The sequence below is a fragment of the Monodon monoceros genome, unplaced genomic scaffold (assembly GCF_005190385.1).
Source record: "Monodon monoceros isolate NGI ecotype Baffin Bay Population unplaced genomic scaffold, NGI_Narwhal_1 Super_Scaffold_13, whole genome shotgun sequence".
Classification (NCBI taxonomy): Eukaryota; Metazoa; Chordata; class Mammalia; order Artiodactyla; family Monodontidae; genus Monodon; species Monodon monoceros.
In genome coordinates this window covers 48,295,252-48,306,830 of record NW_021703769.1, presented here as the reverse complement: position 1 = coordinate 48,306,830, position 11,579 = coordinate 48,295,252, and the positions used below count along the sequence as shown (strand labels likewise).

General features: G+C 49.3%; 2 protein-coding genes across 2 annotated transcripts; one reads left to right on the top strand and one right to left on the bottom strand.

Annotated features, from left to right (window-relative positions):
- Positions 1–211: 211 nt before the first annotated feature.
- Positions 212–3,215, bottom strand: SNRNP25 (small nuclear ribonucleoprotein U11/U12 subunit 25). The gene is made up of 5 exons (XM_029219420.1): positions 3,043–3,215; positions 2,171–2,261; positions 1,840–1,945; positions 1,150–1,224; positions 212–707 (listed from the first exon to the last, which is right to left on the bottom strand). The coding sequence occupies exons 1-5, from the start codon at positions 3,082–3,084 to the stop codon at positions 650–652; spliced, it is 372 nt and encodes a 123-aa protein (XP_029075253.1). The 5' UTR covers positions 3,085–3,215; the 3' UTR covers positions 212–649.
- A 228-nt stretch (positions 3,216–3,443) lies between these two features.
- Positions 3,444–6,670, top strand: POLR3K (RNA polymerase III subunit K). Its single transcript, XM_029221346.1, has 3 exons — positions 3,444–3,626; positions 4,685–4,772; positions 5,955–6,670. Exons 1-3 carry the CDS (start codon positions 3,516–3,518, stop codon positions 6,080–6,082), a joined length of 327 nt encoding a protein of 108 aa, XP_029077179.1. The 5' UTR covers positions 3,444–3,515; the 3' UTR covers positions 6,083–6,670.
- Positions 6,671–11,579: the final 4,909 nt, after the last annotated feature.

Genomic DNA, 11,579 nt, shown 5'->3' with positions numbered 1-11,579 from the left:
AAAGGGACAAGGACCTATGAATGCACAGTCACACTTCCCTACCCACACTGAGAGGTGCCCCACCCCAGCCCTCCCTGCCCAGCTGGCAGCTCCAATTCCAGCCCCGAGCCACCACCCTTTCCAGGAGCTGGTGAAGGCACTGCTGTAGGTGAGCCCTTAGGCTGAAGCTGGAGGCCCTGTCCATGGCTGGGCTCAGACACAGGCCTTTGTTTCCCCACAAGCAGAAACAGAGAGCCAGCTGCTCAGCTTTCACCTTCTCCTCGCTGCAGAGATTACAGAGACAGGTGTGTATGGCTTGGGGAATGGGGTGGCCAAGGGCTCAGGTGCAGCATTCAGACCATGTGACGTGCCTGCACGTTCTCTGCCCTCGCCTCCTCACTGTGAGGGGCAGCGCCAGTCCCACCTGCCCCCATACAGTGGCTTGACTTTCCAAACTCAGAAGCAAATAGGTTTATTCTGTATACAGGGCCAGGCCCACAGCCCTGTGGGATCCGCCATGGGATCGGGGTTCACGTTGAGAGTCCAGGTGGGTCCAGCTGGGGTGAGGCTATCTCAACACTCTTCTGGGAAAATGGCACAGTGGCCAAGGCTTCCTCCTCTCGGGGAAAAGCTCGGCCACCAGCACAGAGGGTTTTCCATGTCTGGAGATTCACTTTTGTCTCAGCTTTTTGATGAAGGACACCTCATCCCGATTCCGGATACCATAACTGAAAGAGAAGTAAAAGCACAGAGTGTCCGATCTACAGAAGGGCACATTTGTGACTCCTCACCTGAGGCTTGTGAGGGATAACAGAGACCAGGTGGGAAGAGCGTGGTGTCCGGGAAGGTGAGGAGGATGGCAAGGGCCATGCACACTCTTAATTCTCTCCTCCTGGTTCTGTGCAGCCCTGAACCGCTGCTGGAGAGGAGCCGCAGGGCCCCTTCCACTGCTTCTCTGTCTCCCGTCCTCCTGGCAGGGAGCTCCTTGCAGGAGGGCCTCAGTCCAAACAGGGACTCTCCTGGTCTCACACATTCCCCAGGAACTGATTTAAGATCCCTCCTTCCCTTACGAGCCTCTGGAGAGGACCCCAGCCGAATGGCAGGGCATGGGGAATCAGAGGGCCACAGACCAGATACTTCCCTGCAGCTCAAGGCGTAGCCTGAACTTACTCTCGGAGCTTTCTCTGGTCCTCTGCGAGCTTCTCTCCTGCAGAGGTCAGGTGGTATGTCCTCCACACGTAGGACCTGCAAGATGGGAATTCTGTCAACCACGAGCAGGGTGAGCAGCGCAGCTGGGATGCAACTGTGCCTGAGGAGGGCTCAAGGCGCTCAGCTCTGCGGGGCCTGAGGCCGCCAGCCTCCTCCTTGGGCTCTTTCCCTGTACCTTGTGTGTACCAGGCCTGAGGCAGGTTCAAGGACGCACTGCTCTCAAAGGGATGCATGGGGTGGCTGGGGGCCAAACCCACGTTGCTAATGAAACGGGTGGCTGTACCAAGACACAGTTAACGGGACACTTGATCCAGAAGGAGACTGAGAGCTGAGAGCACCCAGGCGAGGAGCTGGCAGCTGCACCATCTGTAACCAGGGAAACCACCTCCAGGCACACCGCAAGTGCCCTAAGGGGTCCCCACGTGAAGATACCCAGCTGCCTGGGTGGGGTGATGTCAGTGAAGAGCAGCTGAGGCAGGGCTCGTGGCACAGAAGCACCTGCCCTGGCCGAGGCTCGGGACAGGGAGCTCGTTGCTCCAGGCCGCACTCTGGAGCAGAGCCCAGGTGATGAAAAGGCTCGTGTCCAGCAAGAGTTCCTGTGAAGTCCAGCTCCTAGGAAGGGCTGCAAGGAGGAGCTGTGGCTGCACTCACCAGCTGATGTGCTGAATGCCCCCTTCGCGCTCCTGCCTGAGCTGCACGTATCTCTGGATGGCCTTCTTCAGGTCCAGGACTGTGGCGTTCTGGACTACAACCACAGCTGCACAGATGGGAGAAGATCCGTGGTGGGAATCCACAGCCACAGCCTCAGATGGCAGGAGAGGAACCCAGAAGCTTCTTCCTGAGGCTCAAGGCTGGGCAGGGGGAGCTTGTGGCTGCCCCAACACCCCTGGGCATGGCCCTGAGTTTCCACTGACCAACCCTGCTAACATCTTCTCCCGTGAAGGTTCAGACTGCACGGCCTGAGGGGGCGGGCAGCACTTACGCATAACTTCTCCATCCATCTTGCACACTCGGACTGTCATTGCTTGGCCGTATTCTAGTGCTATTTGGGAATTGACCTCCTCCAAAGTAACCTAGAAGAGACCAAAGCTGGAGGTGGGCGCTCTCTTCCCCACCCCAGACAGCAAAGAAAAACAGCTGATAGTCTGCAAAAAGTGGTGCCACATTTTTGGGAGGTTCTTGCATATATGTTAGGATTTCCCGGTTTTTCAGCACTTTAATCTCATGTCTTATCCACGTTTTCTATGAAGTGGATGGACGCTTGGGAGAAATGGACAAGGAGAATGAATCGCCTTGAGGAACAGCCCCTGGCTCCTCCGGGCCAGGTGCTGGGTGGGAGGAGGAACACTGGGCCCCACCTTCCGGCCTGAGAGCCCCTGATCATCAGGATCCAGGGCTCCAGGCAAGGCTGGGGCACCAAAAAACGGTAAAAGATAAACATGTCAATACAACCGTTAACACAACAGAAGTTAATTTAAAAATTCCACGATGGGCAAAATAACAAGGACTTTAAAACGTGACAGTGCCAAAACTCACTGAAGATTGAGGAGAAAGGAAAAACCGGTAACAGTGATCTTTTACTTGAAAATGATATTATTTTGTTTGCCGTAGACTTTTGTAAACCAACTTTGCGTTTTAAAAACACTGCTGAAAAGTCATGTGTGTTAACTAGTGGGGGTTTTGGGCGCCCCTTTAAATTCCGCGCCAGAGGCCAGAGCCTCGCTCGCCCCCAGGCCGGGCCGGAGACTAGACCTTCGTTTACGCCCGGAGACGCCATCCTAAGGCCTCTGGCCGCAGCCCCCGTCGACACTCCGGGGTCCGTCCGCGCCCCGACGGCCCCCGGCCCGTGCGCACCTGGATCGGAAGGTCGCAGAGCAGCGGGTCCTGCACCACCATGGCCAGACCCTCCTGGAACACGTCCACCGCCTCGGAGTGCGGCAGCGCCTCCTCCTCGTCCTCCTCGTCCTCCTGCGGCTCCCGCCGCGCCGCGGCCCCCGCCTCCTCCAGGCTGCCTAGCCTCCCGCGGGCTCAGCCCGCACGGCCGCTCCGCGCGACCGTGGTGCGGCGCGCATGCGCGGGGACCGCCGCCGCAGACCCTCCCTCGGGGCGTCGAGGGGCGGGGCTACCTCAAGGACCAGTGAGAAGTGAGTTACTGGGAGTCGGCCCGCCGTAGTGCTCCCTGGGAGCGCGAAGTCGGCGTGACTATTGGTGGGCTGGTAGGGGCGGGGAGGCTGCCGGGACCAATGGGAGTTCGGAGCGTCGGAGCGTCGGCGCGCCGGCGCCGAACGGTCGCGAGAGCTGCCGGGAGAACCGGGCTCGTCGCCGCGATGCTGCTTTTCTGCCCGGGCTGCGGGAACGGGCTGATCGTGGAGGAGGGGCAGCGCTGCCACCGCTTCGCCTGCAACACCTGCCCCTATGTGCACAACGTCACCCGCAAGGTGGGCCCCGGCCGGCCGCGCGGTGCGCACAGCGCGGAGGCCGACCCTAACCTTCCCCGCCCATCCTCTGCTCAGATTTCGCGTCCAGCGGGCCCTCTGCCCGCAACGCCAGCCTCTCCGAGGCGCTCCCGCCCGGCACGGGCACTACTCCTGTAGCCTGTGCACGACTTTTCCGCCTGGGTCGTTCTTCTCCCCTAGGTACCCATGTCAGTCGTTGCTCGTGTCTTTGCTTAAAGGATTATTTAAAATTGCAGCCTCTTTCTAAATTTTATGTTCCTTCCCCTAATTTTATTTTTTCCGTAAGACTCATTTGCCTTCCAATACGCCTTGCAATTTACTTATGCGCTTTGTTTATTAATACTAGGGCATAAGCTGTAGGAGGGCAGAGATTTTTCAGTCTTGTTCCCTCTTATGTTCTAGTCTGAACAACTGGAATGTATTGGATGTTCATTACGTGAGTGATGCACACTTTATTACTCTCCCTCGGTAGTGCATCTTTCCTTTTTAGAACACCTTTAATTTTTAGAAGTAGAGCACGTTGGTACTACCTCATTCTTAATGTTTGTATACTATTCCACCGTATAGCTGTGTTGTGGGAGTTTAGAGTCTGAAACTATGCAAAGGGTGACATTTCAAGGACGTCTGGTAAAACTTGGAAAACAGAAAACTCTCTGCCTGGGGAGAGTGGCTGGACTCCTTTTTGGCTTCAGTTGTATTTGGTTCTCTTATCTTGGATTACCAAGTATCTTAGAGGTGTGGGAAAAGAAGAGGGTCACACCTAAGCCATTTTTTTCCTGCTGCTCTGTTGCTTCATCCAATCCTTGCAGAGATCTTGTCACTTCTTTTGGGGACATCCCAATTGCGGATCCTCTAAATTCTGACGGAGCATCCTGCTCTGTGACAGCAGGAACTCTGCTTTCATTTAGTATTCCTCCAGTCTTGTGTTGAAGGAAGGAAGCGAAGGCTGGGGAGACACTTGAGGACGGGTATGGCTTGGTGACCCAGGTTTGTACCGTTCACTTACTTGTAGAGTCTGAAGACCTGCTGTTGTTTATTAGGTAACAAATCGGAAGTATCCAAAGCTGAAAGAAGTGGATGATGTGCTCGGTGGAGCAGCTGCCTGGGAGAATGTTGACTCTACTGCAGGTGAGAGGGAAAACCTTTTCTGTTCCAGAGCTGTGGGTAAGGATGAGGCTGCTGGCTGTGCCACTCTGCGGCAGAGTCTGTGATGTACTTGTGTGAAGTGGGCTTCTAAAACTAGAAAGTGTTTTCTTCTCTAATAATGTATTTGTTAGGCAAACAGTATTGGCACAGACCTGACTTAAGAGTCTCAGGGTGTCCTTGATTTGTCTGAGCTAATCCATAGTCATAGATTGTGAGAGCACAAATGAGCGTTTGGCATATAGCAGGCAATTAGCAGATGTGATTGGAGTAATAAAAAAACAGTTTAAGGATTTTGTTCTAATACAGATTTCTAAAAGTTAATGATACAGAGTATTAAACTGCACTAAACATTCAGTAAAATAAATATTTATTCCAAGTTTTGATTCATTTCTGGTAGAGATTAGATGTGACCAAAGAAGGAAGGAGAGCCCTAGACATTACCTGTATTGAGAGGAGGAAGAGCTAGCGCATGATCACTGCTGTCTTTCTCCCCCAGGGAACATCCAGATCTGCTATGTTAAAAATCCAGCACTGGCAGAATTTGTCATTAGGAGGTGAATTACTTACCAAAATGTTGTTTGAGAGTGTTTGAGGGCATTTCCATCAAAAGCAAGGTTCTCAAATTGAAATCTCAGTGAAAGTAAATACGTGCCTTGGGACACTTTGAAAAGGCGTGGGATGTATGTTGAGATCTTGATAAGAACAGCCTGGACAACTTCTGCCGAGACGGATCCCTAAATTCAAGGGGAAGTGGATTGGTCGTGCATTGGGATTTCCTTTGGGAAGATGAGAGGGCCTGTCCATTACCAGGTGGTGGAGATGTACTTTTTAGGGGAATTTGCAGGGCATGGACCCTGTAATGCACACGGCAGCCGTGTCACCTTTCGCATGGTGTTTCTAGCCAGTCTTCAGCCAGAGTTGAAGAAAAGGGACCCAGGGAAAGGAGGACTGTTTCCAAGATCACAGGTCTCATTCCCTCAGTGTGAGAGCGCAGTGGGAATGATAACGCTGTTGGTAACCTTAAATCGTGGTGCAGGGCACCCTGGGCAAGGGATTCCAGATGAGCTGTCTTTCACATAACACCTACTTCTAACAAGTGTGTTGGTCACAAGCATCATTTTTTTAAGTAAACGTGGGTCACTTGTTTGTTTTTCTCATTGCCAGAGCCATGTCCCAAATGCGAACATCCTCGTGCCTATTTCATGCAGCTTCAGACCCGCTCTGCAGACGAGCCCATGACCACCTTCTACAAGTGCTGCAATGCTCAGTGTGGACATCGCTGGCGGGACTAGGGCCAGGCTGGCCCAGCTGTGTCAGCGTCTGCTTACCGTATTCCCCAGGGTGGATTCCCAGCTGCGAGTGTGGCAGAAAGCTAACCCTTTTAGGGTGGCTGGCCAGGGGCTGAGGAAATGTAGCCCATCTCCCAGTCAGTGGATTAACTCATTAATGTCCAGGAGACTGTGTGTGTGGAGAGGAGTATCCATAACTTTAAGGTCCTGTTCTGCATCTTTTACGTTTATTGGGCAGTTGACATTCTCTCACCATCAGCCGACACTCAAACATTTACATTGTTTGCACAACTAATAAAGTAAAACTTAGTAGTTTAGTACATTAGATGTCCCTCAGTATTTAAACTGTTAATTGCAAACTTATTTAATCAAAATTTATTCTGAAAATTTAATTAAAGTTAAAAGTCTAATATCACCTTCTCAGTGTTTTAAATGCCTGAAGAAGTAGACATCAACCCCCAAAACAGGATTCCAAAACTGACTGCTCTACTTAGGGCCAAACTAGTTACAAAATTGTGAGTAACATGGATTTCTATTTCTTTATGATTTATATTCTTTTTTCCTAGGATTGCAATAAACGTAATAGGTAGTATGTTTTTTTTACACTTTATACTTTCTGTGTCTATCTTTCTACTCTAAAGAGAAAAAGGACACCCTGGGCTAGCAGGGGACAGGATCTTGGTTATTGATGGATTGGTTTCTTGCTCAGACTTAATTGCTTTTTCAGATCTCTCTCTTTTTTTAGCTTATTGAAGTATAGTTGACTTACAACGCTGTGTTAATTTCTGGTGTACAGCAAAGTGATTCAGTTATGTGTACATGTATTCTTTTTCACATTATTTTTCATTATGGTTTATTACAGGATATTGAATGTAGTTTCCTGTATCTATTCTCTTCATAATGAAGTCTCACTTATGAAATAATGGGACTTAAATTTATGTCTCTGATGCAGATTTTTACTTTTTTGAAACTTGTTATCTTTCCGAGAAACTATTAATCTGTATGGGTCACGTGATGGTTGATCAGGTCCTGAGCTCACTGTGTCCAATTTTTTCTGTTTCAGAGCAGTTTGTGCTGGATTTGCAAATGTGGTTTTATCCTGTGGCTGTTATCTTCAGTGTCTTCTTTCTGTGCCATTAGTTAGTTACGTTTCCTCAGATGTCTGTTTTCGTTTTTGTTGTTGGAGGCAGCGTGGATCCGTGGCAAAGGTCGTGCCCTCTGAAGTCAGCCTGCCTGCCTGTCAAGTTCGTTTCCTCCTGTGTAAAATGGAGATAATAATAGTCTATTTCAGGAGTTTACAACTTTTCCTGTAAAGAGCCAGATAGTAAGTATTTTGGGTTTTGTGGGTCAAGAGTCAAAATCTAGGAAAACACAAGAAAACAAAGTCTTATAAAGAAATTCAAAATATAATCCTACAATATTTTGTAATGCGAGTCCACTGATGAAAGGAATGGATACCATTTTGCGTAATTGAGGTTCAGAGTTAGTGTTCCTCGTCATCAGCGTTGCAAACGTGCATCTCATACTGGTTCAGGCCATGAGAGCAGAGGAAGTTCACTGTTGACATTGCTGATGGATTCAGTAGATGCAGTGTGGTGAGAGATGCAGATGTTTTCCTCAGCATATTTGCAGGTGAATAGTGCAGTGCAGACTCACAGCCTGTGAGCACTTTCTCTCTCTCTTTTTTTTTTTAAAATTAATTAATTTATTTATTTTTGGCTGTGTTGCGTTGCTGCGCGCGGGCTTTCTCTAGTTGCAGCAAGCGGGGGCTACTCTTCATCGTGGTGCTTGGGCTTCTCATTGCAGTGGCTTCTCTTGTTGTGGAGCACGGGCTCTAGTCGCGCGGGCTTCAGTAGCTGTGGCATGCCGGCTCAGTAGCTGTGGCTCGCGGGCTCTAGAGCGCAGGCTCAGTAGTTGTGGTGCACGGGCTTAGTTGCTTCGCGGCACGTGGGATCTTCCCGGACCAGGGCTTGAACCCGTGTTCCCTGCATTGGCAGGCGGATTCTTAACCACTGCGCCACCAGGGAAGTCCAGGAATTCTGTTTTGTGTTGAGATTCGCGCCAGTGATGAGTGCTCGGTCTGGCAACGTCGACCATTGTGGTATCGTTGCGTGATAAACACTGCTCTGCTATCCAGTTTGCTGACAAGATAGTCTGCACTGCCCTGTGCCTTAAAAACATGACATTCTGTGCCCACTTTTCTTATTTTGACATGCTGGGTGTGCACTCATAGTAAGCAAAAAAAAAAAAAAGAATAAAGAGAATGGATACAACCGTATGGTGGCCCTTGAAATGCTGTTAAGGTCACTGCTGAGTTGTGAGCCGGCAGAGCAAGGGCTGGAAGCCCTGTCACCAGTACTTCGCTGTCAGCACATGAGAGCAGCTGCAGATAACACGAGTGGGTGGTGTGGCTGTCTTCCAGTGAAGCTGGATGCTGACATCTGAATTTCATAGTAGTTCCACATGCCGTATAATTCTTTAAGCTTTTTCCCCCCAACTATTTAAAAATGTATAAACTATCTTAATTAATTAATTAATTTCTGTGAGGCGCGGCTTGCAGGGTCTCATTTCCCTGACCAGGGATTGGGACTTTATTTATTTTTCATTTTTTTAAGATTTTTTCGATGTGGACCATTTTTAAAGTCTTTACTGAATTTGTTACAATATTGCTTCTGTTTTATGTTTGGGGTTTTTGGCCACAAGGCATGTGGGATCTTAGCTCCCCGACCAGGGATCGAACCTGCACCCCCTGCGTTAGAAGGCAAGGCCTTAACCACTGGACTGCCAGGGAAGTCTCCCACAAGGGATTGAACCTGGGCCCACGGCTGTGAAAGCCTTAACCACTGGACTGCCCACAGATTCCTAACCACTAGATTGCCAGGGAATTCTCCGTATAAACTATTTTTAGCTCACAGGTTTTTTTTAAAGGGTGGGGTGGATTTGGCCTGTGGGCTGTAGTTTGCTAACCTCTGGTCTACCTCATAGGGTTGTGAGGATTTATGTAGCTTCACATGTAACATCCTTAGGACATGTCTGACCAATGGTGTTTGTTATTGGCTGTTCCTTTCTTTCAAGGGGCTGGGTTTCAACAGGTATTTGGTGACTCTGGTTGTATGGTCTTTTACCCTCCATCTATGGATGTTGTTTTTCTTTTTATCTCCATTTGTTATGGGAGGGGGTGGGGTGTCAGGTTGTGCCGTCAGAACACTTCTGGGCAAAGAGGCACTGGCCTTCTTCCCGCATCTAAGTGTCCATGATAACCCACCTTTGTAGCCTTGGTGGTGTCTCCTTGTGGGGTTGTGGTGTGGGTGGTGTGTGGTCTGCTGGTCTCAAGGTAGTAAGTTCTAACCTGACAGAGAGAAGGAAGCTCTTTTGATAGGATACTAGGGAAGGGATGGCACCAGTGAGTATGAAAGTACGTGCTTATAATAGGTAAGATAGGGGCCAAGCTAATTGAAATTTAAATATTAGAAAGAAGTATGATTATGCCCCTGGTCATTCTTAAGGTGTTTCACGGACTTGAACCTTTGATTCCATCTCTCCATGGGTCCTGGTTTCTCAGACTCCAGAGAAACTGGAAACCAGCTCTGGGGTCTCTAGACTGTGCCTCAGTTGTTTTGATGCACAGAATACAGACATGCACACTCACACCTAAACGCAGGCACAAGGACACACTGAAATGTGACCTTATTTGGTACCCCAAAGAACACATAGCCAATAAGTATATGAAAAGATGCTTATCTTCACTGATAATCAAGTGCAAATTAAGACAACATTGAAATGTCTTTGCCTATCAGATTGACAAAGATTTTTTTTTTTTTTTTTAGATTGACAAAGATTTAAAAGACTGATAAGGTATACAGTTGGTGAGGGCTACAGGCTTTCTTACACATCTAGTGGGAGTAGAAGTTGGTACATTTTCGGGGGGCCACTTGGCAATATCTATCAGTATTTTACAACGGTCAACCTTAGACACAACAGTTCCACACCTAGCCGTTATTAAAAAAAATAAATTTATGTATTTATTTATTTTTGGCTGCATTGGGTCTTCGTTGCTGCACGTGGGCTTTCTCTAGTTATGGCGAGCAGGGGCTACTCTTCATTGCGGTGCACGGGCTTCTCATTGTGGTGGCTTCTTTTGTTGCAGAGCACAGGCACTAGGCACGCGGGCTTCAGTAGTTTGGCACGTGGGCTCAGTAGTTGTGGCTCGCGGGCTCTAGAGCACAGGCTCAGTAGTTGTGCATGGGCTTAGTTGCTCCGCGGCATGTGGGATCTTCCCAGAGCAGGGCTCAAACCCGTGTCCCCTGCATTGACAGGTGGATTCTTAACCACTGTGCCACCAGGGAAGCCCCCTAGCCATTTTTTGTACAGTACTCATCCTGGTGATTAAAGATCCAGGCCTGGAATTGTTCACAACCTTCATTTAATTTCTTAAAAGTTTATTTATTTATTTATTTATTTTTGGCTGCCTTGGGTCTTTGTTGCAGCACGCAGGCTTTCTCTACTTGCGGTGCGCGGGGGCTACTCCTCGTTATAGTGCACAGGCTTCTCACTGCAGTGGCTTCTCTTGTTGCGGAGCATGGGCTCTAGCCACCCAGTAGTTGTGGCTCACTGGCTGTAGAGCACAGGGTCAGTAGTTGTGGGCTAAGCATGGGCTTAGTTGCTTTGTGGCATGTGGGATCCTCCCAGACCACAGCTCGAACCCGTGTCCCCTGCATTGACAGGCGGATTCTTAACCAGTGCACCACCAGGGAAGTTCCTACCTTCATTTAGAATAGCATGTAGCATATATACACCTGAAACTAATATGATAACGTCAGTTATATATATGACAATTAAATTGAAATAGCGTATGTAGGTAACGATCTAAATGTCCATCAGCAGGATTATTAAACCATGGCCTGCACCACCAGTAAAGGCGTGAGGTAGGTTTTTATGTAGTTCCCTAGAAAGATTTTGAAAAGAGCCAGAGCAGCAAGGAGGCCGCAAAGCTCAGAGTGAGGAACGAGGCCATTAAATGTGCATTTGTTGGAGCTTAGACGTGGTCTGGAGGGACTTGTGCCTGACTTCATACAGGGGCTGCCTCTCTGAGGTCAAAGGGGACTCCCATTTTTTATTTCCTTCCTGAACTGAGACTGCAGTACTTTTATGTTTAACACCCCCTCCACCCACCCCAGTGCTCACGGATCGCCTGAGCTGCACCTCCCAGAAAGCCTAGGAAAGGAGACCTGCTCTGTGCCTGGTCAGGGTTCTCACCTCCCGGCGCTAATTTAATACATCTCACTGGTGTTTCTTGAGAGGAACATGGTGGACAGTCATCCACCAATCAGTGGATGGGTCACCAAAGTCCACGTTCAGCAACTTTTCTGTTCCTGAGGAGTGAAAGGTAGGATTTATGATTGGGGTGATGGTTGCCTGTCATCCCCACTTGGGACAGCTGCTCGGCTCTGCGCTCGTGGTTTCAGTTGTGGGTGGCCTATGTCAGCCTGCCATGAGAGGC